The sequence below is a fragment of the Bos indicus x Bos taurus genome, chromosome 4, assembly GCF_003369695.1.
Source record: "Bos indicus x Bos taurus breed Angus x Brahman F1 hybrid chromosome 4, Bos_hybrid_MaternalHap_v2.0, whole genome shotgun sequence".
NCBI lineage: Eukaryota > Metazoa > Chordata > Mammalia > Artiodactyla > Bovidae > Bos > Bos indicus x Bos taurus.
Window position 1 is genome coordinate 13,939,412 of NC_040079.1, and position 18,770 is coordinate 13,958,181.

Here is an 18,770-nt window from a genome sequence, read left to right on the forward strand (position 1 = left end):
CCCTCTTTCAATCAAGTGAAAGTGAAATTTGCTCAGTCATGTCCAACTCTTTGTGACCTCTGCAACTATAGCCCATCAGGCTCCTCTGTCCATAGGATTCTCCAGGCAAGAATACTGGAGTGGATAGCCATGCCCTTCTCCAGGGGATCTTCCCAACCCAGGGAGTGAACCTGGGTCTCCTGCATTGCAGGCAAATTCTTTACTGTCTGAGGCGCCAGGGAAGCCCTTTTCCATAAAAGAACCATTCAAACATTGCTGGAAGAACTCAGAGATGTTCTAACCCAACTCTCAATGTTATAGGACAGAAACTGAGGCCTAGATCATTGAAATGATAGTAGTTTCCTAGTCTTATGTAAGGAAATGGCTATATTTGTGTGGTAAATGGCATTGTTAATTCTTTACTTCTGTAACGTATCCTCAAAGGAATCAAGACAACTCATGCTTATTAATCACTAGAACCATAGATGAACATAAGGACTATCAGGCTAGAAGCTCAATGCTTCTTCACACTGAAAAAAAAACACGTCCTCATCTTCTCAATGAAGTATTTATTTGATGAGTATCTTATGCCAGTCCCCTCATATAATGGACTGAATACTAAACATATCTATGTATCATATAAACACACATCTCTTTATAATAGTCTGAATGCGGTAGAAGTGATGCTATGATTTTTGAAGCTGGGTCACAAGTAACCTTATAGATCCCTCCAGGGTCTCTCGAATGCTCACTCTAGGGGAAGCCAGCCACGAGATAATCATTTTCACTACCCCGAGGCCACCATTCTGCAAGGAACCCCACCTAGCCACATTGAGGGGCTGAGGGTAGAAAGACAGACGTGCTAGGCTGGTGCACAGCTGCCCAGGCACCCCAGGGCAGGGGTCAGCCACGTGCGGAAAGACGCCATCTTGGATGTGCAGGCGACTGGAGCCTCAGGCGTCTCCCGCCTCAGGGACTATCTGACCATGACCGCATCAGTTCAGTTCAGTCGCTCAGTCGTTTCCGAGTCTTTGCGACCCCATGAATCACAGCACGCCAGGCCTCCCTGTCCATCACCAACTCCCGGAGTTCACTCAGACTCACGTCCATCCAGTCGCATGAGCGGCCCCAAATGCGGACTGCCCAGCCAGGCCCACTCAGCCCACAGAACCATGAGAGATAATATATGTTAAAGTCACTACATTTTGAGGTGGCTGTTGTTACTGTTGTTTTTCTAAGCTTTTAAAATGAGATATAAAACCCACATATAATAGACTACACAAACCTTGAGTGTACAGCAGAGTGAAATTTCACAAATGAGTACATCTATATAACTGCTACCCAGATCAAGATAGAGGACATTTTCATAACCCAGAAGCCTCCCTCATGCTTCTCTACAAGTGAAATAAAAATGCCCTCAGAATGTAGCTGCTACCTTAACTTTGTACAGTCTGTGCTCTGGCTTCTTTTTCAAGAAGAGATCCATACATTTATGAGATCCATCCATGATTTCACAAATAACATTTGCTTTTCTGCTAGATTTGATTCCATTCCTAAGGGTAGCTATTTGTTTGCCGTGTTGCTGATGGTCATTTGGGTGTTTCCAGCTTGAGGTCACCATGAATAGAGCTGCCATGACAGTAGGTTTTTCTCACATATCCCTTTCTACTTCCTCAGAATTCTGCACTATTTAAGTTTTTATACAATTAAACTGGTTTTCTGACTTGTCTAATTTACTCATTATTTTTTCAAACTATGTATATGGTGTCCAAGAAAAATTATAGTTATTTTATTGTATTTTTCTACAAATTGTTCTTCCAAGGTAATTGATGCAATGGCTTCTTAACACTAAGAAAACATTGAGTAATACTTTTTTGACGTTCATACAGTCACTTTCTTACAACTTGGCCATGGGAATAGGGGCCATTATGAAATTTCACGAAGAGTTCTTTTTAGTACTAGGAGCACCCTGAAATAATAAAGAGTTTGATAGTTTTACACTGGATGTTTTGAAATCAAGTGATGTTTTAAAATCTGCTTTTTTTTTGGTCATAAATTCTTCCACTGGAAGGAGGAAACCTGTTTCCTTTCCATAGGTGATTTAGTCGCTAAGTCATATCTGGCTCTTTGCAACACCATGGACTGTAGCCCGCCAGGCTCTTCTGTGCATGGGATTGTCTAGGCAAGATACTGGAGTGGGTTGCTATTTCCTTCTTTAGGGGATCTTCCTGACCCAGGGATCGAACCCACATCTTTTGTATTTCCTGCATTGGCAGGCAGATTCTTTACTGCTGTGCTACCTGGGAAGCCCCCTAATGTAGATAGGTGTGATTTTTAAGAATCAACCCAGTGGATTGCTGAATCATGATTGTGCCATTCCATGACATGTGTTGCTGCAGCAGCTGCTTTGGGTGCCTGGTTCAGGAGGAAGAAGCCAACTGCCAAGGGTACTGAACACAGAAAAGCCCCACCACCTGGTGGGAAGCAGGACTCATTTGTGTTCAGAGAGGAGGTGGCTTTGAGTCACTGTGTCTCTACTAGCAGCACAGAGATACAGAGCCGTCTGGTTCTTCTGTGCTGATGTCACGGTAAGAGGAAAGAAAGGCTTCTTTTCACGAGAGGCGCTGTAGCCTTTAGCTATGTCTTCTTTCTGAACAGTGTTTACAAATTGCGAGAAGAAGATCCGCCTCAGTCCTAGACCCGGGTCCTGTCGGTACCAGTACATTGAGTCGTAATCAAAATCCTGTTCACATTCCAGGGTCACAGCTCCGCCTTCCTTTTTGAGCAGGTATTTAGGGGTCTGAGTGACCCCACCAGCCACGGTGCCTATGGAAGAAAGGGAGCAACTCGGGAAACAAGGCCCAAGAGGGCAGCCAATGCTGCTGCCGTGAGGGAAAGGCTCAGCTCTGGAGCTGAGCGTCTTTAGGATGGGAATCTGCTCTCTGAACCCGGGACTCACCTGCTCCAAAGAGACAAAGGGCCACACAGCAGATCACCTGGTTGCCCATAGTGGGAAGGGGGTCTCCTCGTAGCCCCCAGCACAGACCAATGAAGAAAGAAACTTAGCTATGGGGCTCCCCTTGGTTGAATGTGTGGAATCTATCAGAAGCCCAGAAAGGAGAGTTGGACAGGATCCTGTAGATATCCAAGAGGGGCTCCCTAATCTGGCAGATGAGGGGACTGAGGACAGAGATCTGAGTCACTTGCACCTCCCTTATGCCTCCCTCCCCCAAACTCTGCATTTTGCCTGGCCCTAGTGGGCACCACCCCACATTTCCAGGCCAGAGCCTCACTGTGATTGGCCCACCTTCCTCCTTGCAGTAAGAAAGGTTTGATCACAATGGGAGCACAGTAGATGATCTGGTCACACAAGAGCGCAGAGTTTATTTTTTTTAACTTTTTATTTTGCAATGGAGTATTGCTGATGAGGTTTGTCTAGTCAAGGCTATGGTTTTTCCTGTGGTCAGGTATGGATGTGAGAGTTGGACTGTGAAGAAGGCTGAGCGCCGAAGAATTGATGCTTTTGAACTGTGGTGTTGGAGAAGACTCTTGAGAGTCCCTTGGACTGCAAGGAGATCCAACCAGTCCATTCTGAAGGAGATCAGCCCTGGGATCTCTTTGGAAGGAATGATGCTAAAGCTGAAACTCCAGTACTTTGGCCACCTCATGGGAAGAGTTGACTCATTGGAAAAGACTCTGATGCTGGGAGGGATTGGGGGCAGGAGGAGAAGGGGACGACAGAGGATGAGATGGCTGGATGGCATCACAGACTCGATGGATGTAAGTCTGAGTGAACTCTGGGAGTTGGTGATGGACAGGGAGGCCTGGCGTGCTGGGATTCATGGGGTTGCAAAGAGTCGGACACGACTGAGCGACTGATCTGATCTTATCTGATAGCTGATTAACCATGTTTTGATGTTTTCAAAGGGACTCAGCCATACATATACTTGTATCCATTCTCCCCCAAACTCCCCTCCCATCCAGGCTGCCACATAGCCCTGAGCAGAGTTGCCTGTGCTGTACAGTAGGTCCTTGTTGGTTCATCCGCTTTTTGATTTTCTGCAATTGTTTCATCAAAGAAAATGATAACAAAACGGTGTTCTGTAGGTGTCCAACATTTTTTGTTTGATGAGAATAAAAAAAACAAATAAAATTCACTGAGATTAAAATCTGAGGTGATGTGTTTCTAATGAATATTTCAGGATCAGACCCATCTCCTAAATTCCAGACCAGTTTATCCAACTCTATTCCCACCATCTCTGGGATATACCATAGACATTTGAAGAATTTCTAATCCTGGCATCCATACCTACCTGTGCAAGTACTAGGCAGGGAATGTTCCAGAAAGAATAAGAGGCAACATATGTTAGTATAAAGAGCACAACCCTTTTGGCCAAACACACTTGTGTTTTCTCTCTCTGTTTCCCCACAGCCCACCTCCCATTTTTTTGAGCTTGAGAAAGAAAAAGTGAACTCCTGAAACCATATTTTCCTAAGTTGAAAATGAAGAAAATAGTGCCTTTGCTTGTCTTGGTGATAAAATAAAACCCTTATTTAAAGCATGCAGCAGAGAACCTGAAGTAGAGTATGAAGTAAAGAGAAGCATCAGGATGCATATTTCCCATGACAAATGATGTGGTTCTAATTATGTTCCCGTTTGGGGTAACAGAGTCTTCGTCCCTGAGCCTCAGTTGGCGTGTTCCAGCCCTCTCCTATCTCCATCTTCATGCCTCGGAAGGCTTTGTAGCCAATTTCACTAATCAGACATGTCGGCTTCCCCAGCCCACGGCTGTTTCTGGGATGGGCCTGTAGAATGTTTGTGCAGTGGAAGGACATGACTGCATTGATATGGATTAGGAACTGGCACAGAAACACACTGGAGAGTCTTCCAGCTCCACCAACTGTATCTTCAAGACACCGAGTCCCTCTTTGGGTAATTCAGCAGAAAAGCGCTCCAGTGGCATTCCTGACTCATTTGTGATTTTTTCTTTCCTCAAGGTAAATCATGAATTTCAAGTCTTCCTCCAGGAGCTGCTGATAGTACACTTAACTGTGTCCTTTCACTGGGCTGCATCTCAGTGTTACCTCCTGTTCTTCACCCCTGACAAGGTGTCTTGGGTTCCTGGTGATGCCAACATTCATGGGACCTCAGAGCTGAAGGGACTGCATGAGACGGAGTTTTAATAGAAGGGGACGTGAGTGCCTTCCAGTGAAGCAAGGCAAGGGGAGCTCAGAAATGTTTGAAGTCTCCTGCATTCATTTAAAGGTCATAGGAATTTTGCTTTGTACTCCAAAATGCAATTAGTTGCATTGGTATGAATGTCAATACCTTTTAAAACATCTCTGGGCAACATGGAGGTCCAGGGCATATTCTTAACATAGCTATAGACCCAAAGATAAAGTCCAGTGATGCTGATCTGTTAGCTCAAAACTCACTGCCGCCAGGAGCAGATGACCCCTCAGCTGAGTTGGCTGGTGCCCATGGCAGGGTTGGGCATGAAGGGGAGCCTGCAGGCAGGACCAGGAAGTATATTTAGTGCATCAGCACGGGGAGCTAGAGCTCAAAGCTGGCTTCTATGAGGCGGGTCTTCCTGTGAGGTCACCATTTCCAGTGCATCCCATTGTCTCCAGAGTTAATCTTGTACCTCACTTAAATGGAACTGAGGTTCAAGATTAGTCTTTTTCCCCTCTGAATTATGCACACAACCTGATTTAGAATGTTTCAGTATGGACATAGTGTTGAGAGGTTGGTAGCTTCATTATCGGTCCTTAGCTTCTGAAACAGTTTGTGCCACTTCTGCACACTTTTTATTTTTAATTCCTCCATTTTCTTTCATTGGCTTGTATCATCTTTCCATTTTCCATTACCATTCCATTACCAGGGAATGACCACATGTGATATTTAGGTACATTTGTTGAGAGGCAGGGAAGTGGAGACCAGAATTTCTGCCAAAAAACAATAGAGACAGAAAAGGATTTGACTCAGTTTCTTTCCTCCACCTCAGCTAAGCAAGGCTTCAAGCATCTTGAGAGAAACTTAGTTAATGGTTCATAATCCATTTTCTTCTCTGTTATATCCTACTTGATTTTTTTGAAGTAAGTAAGACAAAGAACTGTCACTAGAAAAACCATAAACTCTCCCTCTCAAACCTTTTGTCTCATTTCTATTTATTTGTATTACTCTCTTTAATCACAATTGGAATACCTGTGTGTGAGGGATCTTCCTTCCTTCCATTCTTTTGTCCTTTCCTACCCTGTGACAGTAGATAATTATATGAAAGAAGATGCAAAGAAGGAATTAGACAGCATCCCTCCCTTTTAGAATGCACAGGCTCCCTGGAGGAGATGTACCTTGTACATCTAGGATGCTCAGGCCTCGAAAAATAAATAAGATCATAGTAATTTTTAGTGTCCAAATAACTATGGCTCAAGACCTTCTTTTATCATAGCAGGGTCCTAAGGCCTTCTTCAAAGGGTCTCTCTTATTGTCATAGGCCTACCTAATTATGTGCTTCAGTCAGAACTTAGCTGCCATCACCACTTAGAATCCGCTCAGTCATTTCTCCTGAAAACACTCCAAATTGTTCACTAATGCTATTGACAAAAATGCCCATCTCTGAACACACACGTCTAGCCTGAAGGGACTCTTTCAGGATGCTGTCAGATCCAGGAATCCTCAGGCTGCTAGGGCAGTAGGGAAATGAGTTATCTCTTCACTTTTTTGGCTATTACAGATAATGCTGCCTGAACACACACGTGAAAGTTTTTGTATGGACACATGCTTTCAATTGAAATTGGTAGGTTATATGGTAATTCCACTTTAACTTTTGAAGAACTGCCCATACATTTTACACAGTGGCTGTACCATTTTCCATTCCCACCAGCAATGCATGAGGCTCCCAATTCCTCCCCAGCTGCCCCCAAATTTGTTGTTGTCTGTCATTTTCATCACAGCCAAGTGGATGTGAGATGGCATCTTACTGTGATTTTAATTTCATTTCTTTAATGATTAATGATACTGACTATCTGCTACATTTGTTGGCCACTTACATATCTTCTTTGAAGATGTGTATTTAGATCTTTTGCTCATTTTAAAGTTGGATTATTTGTCATTTTATTGTTGAGTTGTAAACTTTTTAAAATATATATATAAGCTTTAAATATATATCTCATAGATATATGATTAATAAATCACATTTTATCAATAAATTAATCATTAATAATATTATCAACATTAATATTGTTATTAGTATTATTACAATTATTAATAAATTAATTTTTATTAATAAAGTAATACATCAGTTTTCTAATTTTGGAGGTTATCTTTACCTCTCTTGAGAGTGCTCTTTGAAGCACAAACTTATTTTTTTTTTTCAGTTCAAAGAGTTCCAGCCTACCTAGCTTTTATTAGCTGTCTGTGCTTTTGGTGCGATAGTTAAATCATTGCCTATTCCATCATCATGAAGATTTATACCTTTGTTTCCTTCTAATAATAATCTCAGATCTTATACTTAGCTCTTTGATACATTTGAGTGAATTTTTGTATATGGTATGAGGAAGCGATGCAACTGTATTCTTTTGTACATGGATATCCAGTTTTCCTAGCACCGTTCATTAGAAAGAATACTGTTCTAGTTTAATGGCTTTGCACTCTTAACTGGAAAAGGCAATGGCAACCCACTCCAGTACTCTTGCCTGGAATATCCCATGGACGGAGGTGCCCGGTAGGCTACAGTCCCTGGGGTTGCAAAGAGTCGGACATGACTGAGCAACTTTACTTTCACTTTTCACATTTCACTTTCATGAACTGGAGAAGGAAATGGCAACCCACTCCAGTATTCTTGCCTGGAAAATCCCATGGACAGAAGAGCCTGGTGGACTACAGTCCATGGTGTTGCAAAGAGTTGGACACGTCTGAGCAAGTATACACACACTGTTCTAAGCAGCCCTTTTGGCTTGAATTACATTTACTTGCCTTTTATTTATTGTTAACAGCTTCCTCCCAAACCAGAGTTTGAAGCCAGGTCTCCCACATTGAAGGCAGATTCTTTACCAGCTGAGCCACAAGGGTAGTCCAAGAATACTGGAGTGGGTAGCCTATCCCTTCTCCAGCGGATCTTCCCAACCCAGGTATCGAACCGGGGTCTCCTGCATTGAAGGGGATTATGTACCAACTGAGCTATCAGGGAAGCCCTCGATTTACTTACTTTATAATTATTTTTAACAGCTTCATTGAGCTATGATTTATGTACCAAAACTGCACATATTTAATGTACAGTTTAATGAGTTAGCATCAGTTCAGTTCAGTTCAGTTCAGTCGCTGAGTCATGTCCAACTCTTTGAGAACCCATGGACTGCAGCAAAGCAGGCCTCCCTGTGCATCACCAACTCCTGGAGTTTACTCAAACTCGTGCCCACTGAGTCTGTGATGCCATCCAACCATCTCATCCTCTGTCATCCCCTTCTCCTGCTGCCTTCAATCTTTCTCAGCATTAGGGTCTTTCCCAATGGGTCGCTTTTCACATCAAATGACCAAACTCTTGGAGCTTCAGTTTCAGTATTAGTCCTTCCAATGAATACTCAGAGTTGATTTCATTTAGGATTGATTGGTTTGATTTCCTTGCTGTCCAAAGGACTCTCAAGAGTTTTCTCCAGCACCACATTTCAAAAGCATCAATTCTTTGGCTCTCAGACCTCTTTGTGGTTCAACTCACATCTGTACATGAATACTGAAAAACCATAGTTGGACAATATGGACCTTTGTCAGCAAAGTGATGTCTCTGCTTTTTAATACACTGCCTAGGTTTGTCATAGCTTTTCTTCCAAGGAGCAAGCATCTTTTAATTTCATTCCTTCAGTCACCATCTGCAGTGATTTGGGAGCCCAAGAAAATAAAGTCTTTCACTGTTTCCAATTTTTCCTCATCTATTTGCCATGAAGTGATGGGATTGGATGCTATGTTGTTATGATTAAAAAATAGGAAGCCAAGCTTAAAGAACTTAAAAAGACCTCAGAAAAATATCAAGGAGGGACTTTTAGGGGAGGGAGAAGTCTTCTGTGTCTTGATTGTCATCTCAGCTATCTATGCTGCTAAGTCGCTTCAGTCGTGTCCGACTCTGTGCGACCCCATAGACCGCAGCTCACCAGGCTCCCCCATCCCTGGGATTCTCCAGGCAAGAACACTGGAGTGGGTTGCCATTTCCTTCTCCAGTGCATGAAAGTGAAAAGTGAAAGTGAAGTTGCTCAGTCATGTCGGACTCCTAGCAACCCCATGGTCTGCAGCCTACCAGGCTCCTCCTTCCATGGGATTTTCCAGGCAAGAGTACTTGAGTAGGGTGCCATTGCCTTCTCCAGCCAGCTATCTATACAGGTGCAAAATCTCCTCAAAAAGTGTTGAAACATATACTCAAATTGGGTGCATTTTATTGCAGAGTTGTTGCTTTTAAAGCTTGTGTAATTGTAGTATTCAGGACCTAGGGAGTTGCTGAGTTTCTTGCTCAGCTCCTCTGGCAGGGACAGCTGAGAGAAGCATCCATGAACCCCTAAGGAGTCCCTGGGTCTGGATCAATTAATGTGCTGAGCAAGGTGATCAGGGTGCCTCTCTTGATTATCCTTATTTCTGAAGACACAGTTTTGCCAGGTGAAAAGCTCAAAATTACATATCTTAATAAAGATTATTAGGAACCCATCAAGGTCACATCCTGTGTCTCTCCTTTGCCAGATACCCTGCAAACTGGGAAATGAGACCCCTCACAGCTTCCTGCCCCGTCCTTGGTTTGTGTTCCCACCAGCTGTTTTCCACCTCCCCTTCTGCTCATCCTGTGTGGCCATTTACAGATTTTTCCTTCTGCTTTATGCTCTTTCAAGGTGGGTTTCTGTTAGTTCCTACCCTCCTACAACACCACTGATTTCCTGAGCTGGGTCCACGGTGAGTTTGTGCTCTAAGAAAAGCTGACGCGCAGCACTGTGGACCGGCTGCTGGCACAGAAGTACAGAGCCGAGTCTGCTGCCTCGGTGGAGTTGATTTCCAGGCTCAGGGTGAGTTTTGGCGGCACTCAGCTGAAAATCGCTCTTTGAACACTTCTGTGCCTTTCACAATGTCTTGCTTCTGAAAGTAAACCAAGAACTCAAATGCTTCTTCCAGCTTCCTGTGATACCAGTAAACATTAATATGTCCTCTTATGGGGACACAATCCATCTTTGCTTTCTGGCCTTTTCCTTTGACCAGATGACCTGGACTCTGGATGACCTCACCCTGAGGAGGTCATCAGGAGCTCCATCCTCATCCATGGAGCCTGTAAGGAATGAGACAGTAAGTGCAATGAAAGCCCAGGAGAAAGGCTGATTTTGCAGCCACAGGAGAAAGTCCTGAGATTGGAATCCAACAACTTCACAACAGGGATATACCTGCTCCTCAGAAGAAAAAAAAGCTGCACAGCACAGGAGGCTGAAGCATACGTCTTGCTCAGGGAGAAATCAGGGTGGTGACTTTTCCCCTAAGGTGCTCATCCCCCTTCAGCAATTCCTTGTGACGTGGTCATTATAGCCCCTGTGTACATGAGTCTCTAACATTTCATAGGCTGGGAGGGCAGAGAAAGCTGGTGAAACAACTAGTTTGAATTTGAAACTGCTTTATTTTCCTTTTTTCCTGATTCTTCTCTCTCATCAGTCTTTAAAGAATAGAAGTCATTTCACATCAGTGATTTATTTCGTTTTTTAACTTGTCAATTTGCCCTTTCCCCTCCTCCCTTCCCTCTTAGGCAATGAATGACACACTTTGCTATATGTCAGTCATACCTTCTATTGCATTTACAAAATCGTATAGCAGCTACTTTATGTTAAAAAAACAAATTTTGAGCTCTGCAAATATTTGTGATGAACATGCAGTACATCTAGAGAAATCACAAAATGAATGATCTTGCCTGGAACAATCAATTTAGGAAACAGACTTTCACTGAGAATTTCCAAATTTCCGTGTTATTTTTCTAGATTCTTATCTTTCTTTCTCTACCTGTCTTGGTAATCGTAACATTATCTTCCCTATTCTCTCTCTTTGCCTAAATTTCAGTGACTTTCATCAAGTTTCATGGGAATATCTTTTGTGATTTTGAGTAGTGTGGCACTGAATACATAGATGATAGTACAAAAACAGGAATACTCTTTCTATTGGTTTAGCTTATTCATGATCGTGGTGTATAGCTTCACTTGTTTCAGGTTTTTTAAATGTTTTCCCTAAAATGTGATACTTTTCTGAATTAAGTCATCATTTACCTAATAGATTTTTAATGTATTTTATATGTTGTTATAATTTGTAAATGGTCTCTCTCCTTAAAAAACATATTTTTGACTGTTTCTTGCTAATATATGGAAATAAACTGACTTTTTAAGTTTATGTTAAATTCAGTCAATTTATTAAATTTGTTGTTATTAATAATGCAATTCTTCTTTAGATTCCTTTGGTTCTTCTCAATTTTCCATCTGTCTTTAATCATTTATTCGCTCCTTTCCTCATCCTCACCCTTCTTTCTAGTTCTATTGGCTAGATATTCAGCATAATCATGACCAGAAAGAGTGGTGGACTTCATTTACTTACTTGTTAATTCTGTTTGACCCAGAGAGCTACAGGTAGTAGATAAGTGGTAGATGCTATGGAGGGTTAAAAAGTGTAAGATTAGGTCCTGCTATTAGAGGAGTTCGGAGAAGAGGATGGCACCCTACTCCAGTACTCTTGCCTAGAAAATCCCATGGACGGAGGAACCTGGTAGGCTGCAGTCCATGGGGTCATGAAGATCGGACACGACTGAGCGACTTCACTTTCACTTTCATGCATTGGAGAAGGAAAAGGCAACCCACTCCAGTAGTCTTGCCTGGAGAATGCCAGAAACCGGGGAGCCTGGTGGGCTGCCGTCTATGGGGTCACTAAGAGTCGGACACGACTGAAGCGACTTAGCAGCAGTAGCAGCCTGAAACTGTTAGCTTAGGATACAGATTTTCTCTGAGAATTTTTAAGTCCCTGTGTTATTTTTCCAGATTTTATCATTCTTTGTCTACCAGGTTTTGGAAAACACAATCCCAATGTCCAGTATTTACTCTCTTTCGTTCCATTTTCAGTTTTAACTTGTGTAAGAATCTGTAAATTATATTTTAATCAGTGTTTTATGTCTTTGAAATTTATCTAAGGGATTCATTCTGTCTATACTTTTTCTGTGTCATATTTTTATTCACTTTTATGTCTGTGATAATAATTTCTGTTTTTGCAGATAATTTTATATAATTCACTTTTGCTAATATGTGCATGCCTGCTCATTCCCTCAGTCGTGTCTGACTCTTTGTGACCCCATGGACTGTAGCCCACCAGGTTCCTCTGTCCCTGGGATTTTTCAGACAAGAATCCTGGAGTGGGTTGCCATGTCCTCCTCCAGGGGATCTTCTCAACCCAGGGATCCAACTTGCATCTCCTGTGTCTCCTGCAAAGCAGGCGGATTCTTTACCTGATGAGCCATCACTAATATATAAGGTTCCATTTATTATTAACAGTCAGAATTTATTATCCATTCTGAGTTCATGTCCACTAGTTTTCTCCTCTAGATTTTGGTGCTAGTACAAACAGGACTTCATTCTTATACCTTTCTTTACATACCAAGGTATAATATTTCTCTTTACCTAGGAATATAAAAATTGAGCCTTAGGGTCACCATGTCAACTTTACATTCTAAGACAAAATGCTTTCCAAATTAAAATGAAGTCGCTCAGTTGTGTCTAACTCTCTGTAACCCATGGACTGTAACCCGCCAGGCTCCTCCGTCCATGGAATTTTCCAGGCAAGAATACTGGAGTGGTTTGCCATTTCCTTCTCCAGGGGATCTTCCCAACCCAGGGATTGAACCGGGGTCTCCAGCATTGCAGGCAGATGCTTTACTGTCTGAGCCATGACGGTGGCCCCAGGGAAGCTCCAAATTAAGCCAGATAAATAATCCCAACAACTGTTGTGTGTTTTCTAGGGTTGCACATCTAAAATTCAATTGGTACTATTCTTTCTAATTTTTTAAATTTCTGGCTGTGCCCATTGGCATGCAGTTTATTAGTACCCTGAACAGGAATAGAACCAAGTCCCTCTCCCCCCGCCCCCCGACCCGCTGCCCCCCCGGCCCCACCGCTACAGGGGAAGCCCAGAATCTTAACCACTAGATGGCCATGGAATTCCTGTCATTTATGGTCTTTTAACTTTGCCAGTCTATTAGGATAAAATGGTATATCAATCTAGTTTTAGTTAGCATTTTTATGATTTTTCAGTTTAGATCAGTTCAGTTACTCAGTCATGTCTGACTCTTTGTGACCCCATGGACTGCAGCACACCAGGCTTCCCTGTCCATCACCAACTCCTGGAGCTTGCTCAAACTCATGTCCATTGAGTTGGTGATGCCATCCGACTATCCCATCCTCTGTCATCCCCTTCTCCTCCTGCCTTCAATCTTTCCCAGCATCAGGGTCTTTTGCAATGAGTCAGGGCATCATATCAGGTGGCCAAAGTGTTGGAGCTTCAGCTTCAACATCAGTCCTTCCAATGAATATTTGGGACTGATTTCCTATACAATTGACTGGTTTGATCTCCTTGCAGTCCAAGAACTCTCAAGAGTCTTCCCCAACACCACAGTTCAAAAGCATCAATTCTTTGGTGCTCAGCCTTCTTTATGGTCCAACTCTCACAACCATACATGACTACTGGAAAAACCATAGCTTTGACTAGACAGAGCTTTGTTGGCAAAGTAAATGTCTCTGCTTTTTAATATGCTGTCTAGGTTGGTCATTGCTTTTCTTCCAAGGAGTAAGAGTCTTTTAATTTCATAGCTGCAGTCACTATTTGCTCTGATCTTGGAGCCCAGAAAATAAGGGTGTCACTATTTCCATTGTTTCCCATCTATCTGCCAGGAAGTGATGGGACCGGATGCCATGATCTTAGTTTCTTGAGTGTTGAGTTTTAAGCCAACGTTTTCACTCTCCTCTTTCATTTTCATCAAGAGGCTCTTTAGCTCCTCTTCAGTTTCTGCCATAAGGGTGGTATCATCTGCATATCTGAGGTTATTGATATTTCTCCCAGAAATTTTAACTTCAGCTTGTGCTTCATCCAGCCCAGCATTTCACATGATGTACTCTGCATATAAGTTAAATAAACAGGGTGATAATCTATGGCCTTGATGTACTCCTTTCCCAAATTTCAACCAGTCTCTTGTTCCATGTCTGGTTCTAACTGTTGCTTCCTGACACACATACAGGTTTCTTAGGAGGCAGATCAGGTGGTCTGGTATTCCCATTGCTTTCAGAATTTTCCACAGTTTGTTGTGATCCACACAGTCAAAGGCTTTAGCGTAGTCAGTGAAGCAGAAGTAGACCTTTTTCTATAATTCTCTTACTTTTTGGTTGAATATATTTTTTCTGTTTATAGGCCACTAGTGTTTTTAGTACACTGCCGTTTGACCACATTTCTTTTTGAATGTTCAGCTATTACTTATTTGTAACAATTCCTTACATATTCCTGATAGCAAACTTTGTCAGTTACATGTGCTGCTAATATCTGTTCAATCAGTGGCTTGTCTTTCACTCTTTGTAATGCCTTTTTTTTTTAAGTTGGAATTCCTAATTTAGTTGAGTCTACATTCTCTTTGGGGAGGGTATACATTTAATTCTTTATAATTATGTTCTTGTACCCCAAGATCATAAAGATATACTTACCAGTTATTTACCAGACAGCTAACATTTTAAAGTTGTGTATAAGCATTTGATTCTTTAATAATAATTATTTTTGCTTAGGCTGTGAAAATGAATTTAAGTCCATCCTTATTTCTGTGGATAACAGCTTGTCCAAGAAGAACACTGCATTTTTCCCATGCATACCTCCAGTGATGGCTCTATCATATATAAAATGCCTACTTAAACACCAGTTCAGTTCAGTTCAGTTCAGTCGCTCAGTCATGTCTGACTCTTTGCGACCCCATGAATCGCAGCACACCAGGCCTCCCTGTCCATCACCAACTCCCAGAGTCCACCCAAACCCATGTCCATCGAGTCAGTGATGCCATCCAACCATCTCATTCTTTGCTGTCCCCTTCTCCTCCTGCCCTTATTCTTTCCCAGCATCAGGGTCTTTTCCAATGAGTCAGCTCTTCACATCATGTGGCCAAAGTATTGGAGTTTCAGCTTTAGCATCAATCCTTCCAGTGAACACTTAGGACTGATCTCCTTTAGAATGGACTGGTTGGATCTCCTTGCAGTCCAAGGGACTCTCAAGAGTCTTCTTCAACACCACAGTTCTAAAGCATCGATTCTTCTGAGCTCAGCTTTCTTTATAGATCAGCTCTCACATCCATACATGACGACTGGAAAAACCACAGTCTTAACTGGACAGACCTTTGTTGGCAAAGTAATGTCTCTAGCTTTTTAATATGCTCTCTCAGATCAGACCAGATCAGATCAGTCGCTCAGTCATGTCTGACTCTTTGGGACCCCATGAATTGCAGCTCGCCAGGCCTCCCTGTCCATCACCAACTCCCAGAGTTCACTGACACTCACGTCCATCGAGTCAGTGATGCCATCCAGCCATCTCATATGCTGTCTAGGTTGATCATAACTTTCCTTCCAAGGAGTAAGCGTCTTTTAATTTCATGCCTGCAATCACCATCTGCAGTGATTTTGGAGCCCCCCAAAATAAAGTCTGACACTGTTTCCACTGTTTCCCCATCTATTTCCCATGAAATGATGGGACCAGATGCCATGATCTTCATTTTCTGAATGTTGAGCTTTAAGCCAACTTTTTCACTCTCCTCTTTCACTTTCATCAAGAGGCTCTTTAGTTCTTCAGTTTCTGCCATAAGGGTGGTGTCATCTGCATATCTGAGGTTATTGATATTTCTCCTGGTAATCCTGATTCCAGCTTGTGCTTCTTCCAGCCCAGCATTTCTCATCATGTACTCTGCATAGAAGTTAAAATAAACAGGGTGACAATATGCAGCCTTGACGTACTCCTTTTCCTATTTGGAACCAGTCTGTTGTTCCATGTCCAGTTCTAACTGTTGCTTCCTGACCTGCATACAGGTTTCTCAAGAGTCAGGTCAGGTGGTCTGGGATTCCCATCTCTTTCAGAATTTTCCGCAGTTTATTGTGATTGACACAGTCAAAGGCTTTGGCATAGTCAATAAAGCAGAAATAGATGTTTTTCTGGAACTCTCTTGCTTTTTCTATGATTCAGCTTAAACTTGCTCCCCTTTTAAATCCATGATTTTCGTTTGTCTGTTTATTTATGCCTTTTTCATTGTCCTAAACTAAGAAATAATTTGATAGTTCAAGGAGAAATCACCTTACTTTGTCTCTGTTCAACATTATTTTCTCTTTTCTGTGTTGACCACTTAAATTTCAGATGACTTTGGTCAGATTTCATGAAAATATCTTTCGTGATTTTGATCAGGCCTGAACAAACAGTTGATAGTGAAGATTTAGGAATACTCTTACCATCGGTTTTACTGATTCATGATCATGGTGTACATTTTCACTTATTTCAGGTTTTTAAAATGTTTTCCTCTAAAATGTAATCCTTTTCTGAATTACAGTCTCATTTACCTAATAGATTTGTTTTTATGTATTTTATATGTTACATTAGAATTTTTAAATCATCTCTCTTGAAAAAACATTTTAACTGTTGATAACATATGGAATAAACTTTTTATATTTATGTTAAATTCAATAAGCTTATTAAATCTGTTATTATTAATAACGCATTGCATCTTTAGATTCCTTTGGTTCTTCTAAACTTGCCGTCTGTGTTTTAAAACTTTTCTTCCCCTCCTTTTCTCATTCTCAGCCTTTTTTCTTGTTCTCCTGGCTGGAATTTGGCAAAATCTTCACTAGAAATACTAGTGCCATTCATTTACTTATTTATCAGTTATATTTGACTTGGAGAACTACAGGTACTAAATATGTGGTAGGTGCTATGAGGGTTACAAGGTATGAGATTACATCCTGCTATTAAAGGAGTTATCCACATGCCAAGTGAAAGCGAAAGTGATCGTCGGTCGTGTCTGACTCTTTGCCACCCATGGACTGTAGTCTGCCAGGCTCCTCTGTCCATGGAATTCTTGAGACAAGAATACCAGAGTGGGTATCAGACGAATGTCTCTTACATCTCCTGCATTGACCACTAGTGCCACCAGGGAAGCACATCACTCTTCTGACTGTTATTGGCCCAGGTTCATCTTGGCTGACCCACATGAAGCCAAGACACTAGATGCCCAGGTTTGCTGCAGAAAGTGAGAGTGAAAGTCGCTCAGTCATGTCCAACTCTTTGTGACCCCATGGACTACACAGTCCGTGGAATTCTCCAGGCCAGATTACTGGAGTGGGTCGTTGCCTTCTCTAGGGGATCTTCCCAAAGCAGGGATCAAATCCAGGTCTCCCACACTGCAGGTGAATTCTTTACCAGCTGAGCCACCACGGAAGCCCAAGAAGACTTGAGTGGGTAGCCTATGCCTTCTCCAGCAGATCTTCCCTACCCAGGAATTGAACTGGGGTCTCCTGCATTGCAGGCGGATTCTTTACCAGCTGAGCCATAAGGGAAGCCCATTTGCGTCAGGGAAGGGATTTATTTGCAAAGGAATCAGGCAGAGATGAAAGATCTTCTGCCCAATTTTAAAATTGTGTTGTTTGTGTTTTTCATATTGAGTTGCCTGACTGTTTATATGTTTTGAATATTAATGGTTTACTGATTATTTTGTTTGCATATATTTTCTTCCATTCAGCACGTTATCTTTTCTTCGTCAGTGGTTCTCTTTTGTTTGTTTGTTTTTGCTGTTAGAAGATTTTAAGGTTAATTCAATTGCATTTGTTTATTTTTGCTTTTGTTTTCCTTCCCCAGTGAGACAGATCTGAATATACATTGCTACAATAGATGTCAAAGAGCGTTCTGTGTTTTCTTCTAGGAGTTTTGTTGTTCCTGATTGCACGTCAATCTTTAATCCATTTTGAGTTTATATAAGTGTGTGGGGTGTGAATGTTCTAATTTCATTCTGTTATGTAGCTGTCCAGTTTTACCAGTACTACTTATTGAAGACAATCTTTTCTAAACTGTATATTCTTGCATTCTTTGTCATAGTTTCACTGACCGTGTTTTCGTGGGTTTATTTCTAGACTCTCAGTTGTATGTCCATTTTTGTGCAATATCATTCTGTTTTGATTATTATAGCTCTGTATTAATAATATTAACTGAAGTCAGAGAGTATGACACCTTTTGCTTTGTGGGCATTTTTTTATTCTCTTGAATGCTCTTTACTATCTGGGGTCTTCTGTGTCTATCGCATAAATTTTAGAACTATTTGTTCTAGTTCTGTGAAAATTGTTGTAGGCATTTTGATAGGGACTGCATTAAATCTGTAGTACAGACCTTTTAGCAATATTAATTTTAGAAATGGCCCATGAGAGGAACAAGAAATGAATTCACAGACTTGACCAGTGGAGATGCAGCAACTGAAATTCTTCTTTGCAAGTCATGTGCTTTGCAGTCAAATAACTCCTTAATATAGTTAATTCACTGGTTTATTTTCATAAGCAAAATATATCTCTTCTTAACTCTTCCAGTATGGTTGAATTAGTTTCTTTTACTTTAAAGCAGAACAATACTAACAGGCACACAGAAAATCAGATTGATCTTATGATCTCAGGTACGGTTGCTGAAGAACACTAATTTCTGGAGAAGGTGTTTTTCTATAATATATTGTGTTTGAGATATCAATTGAGAAATGTAAAGA

The 18,770-nt window shown here is 41.6% G+C and overlaps 1 gene segment (V, D, J or C); it reads right to left on the reverse strand.

The window, feature by feature from the left end:
* Positions 1-2,420: 2,420 nt before the first annotated feature.
* LOC113891092 lies at positions 2,421-3,203 on the reverse strand. The segment is given in 2 exon segments: positions 2,421-2,805; positions 2,939-3,203. Coding segments are annotated over 2 exon segments (384 nt in total).
* Positions 3,204-18,770: the final 15,567 nt, after the last annotated feature.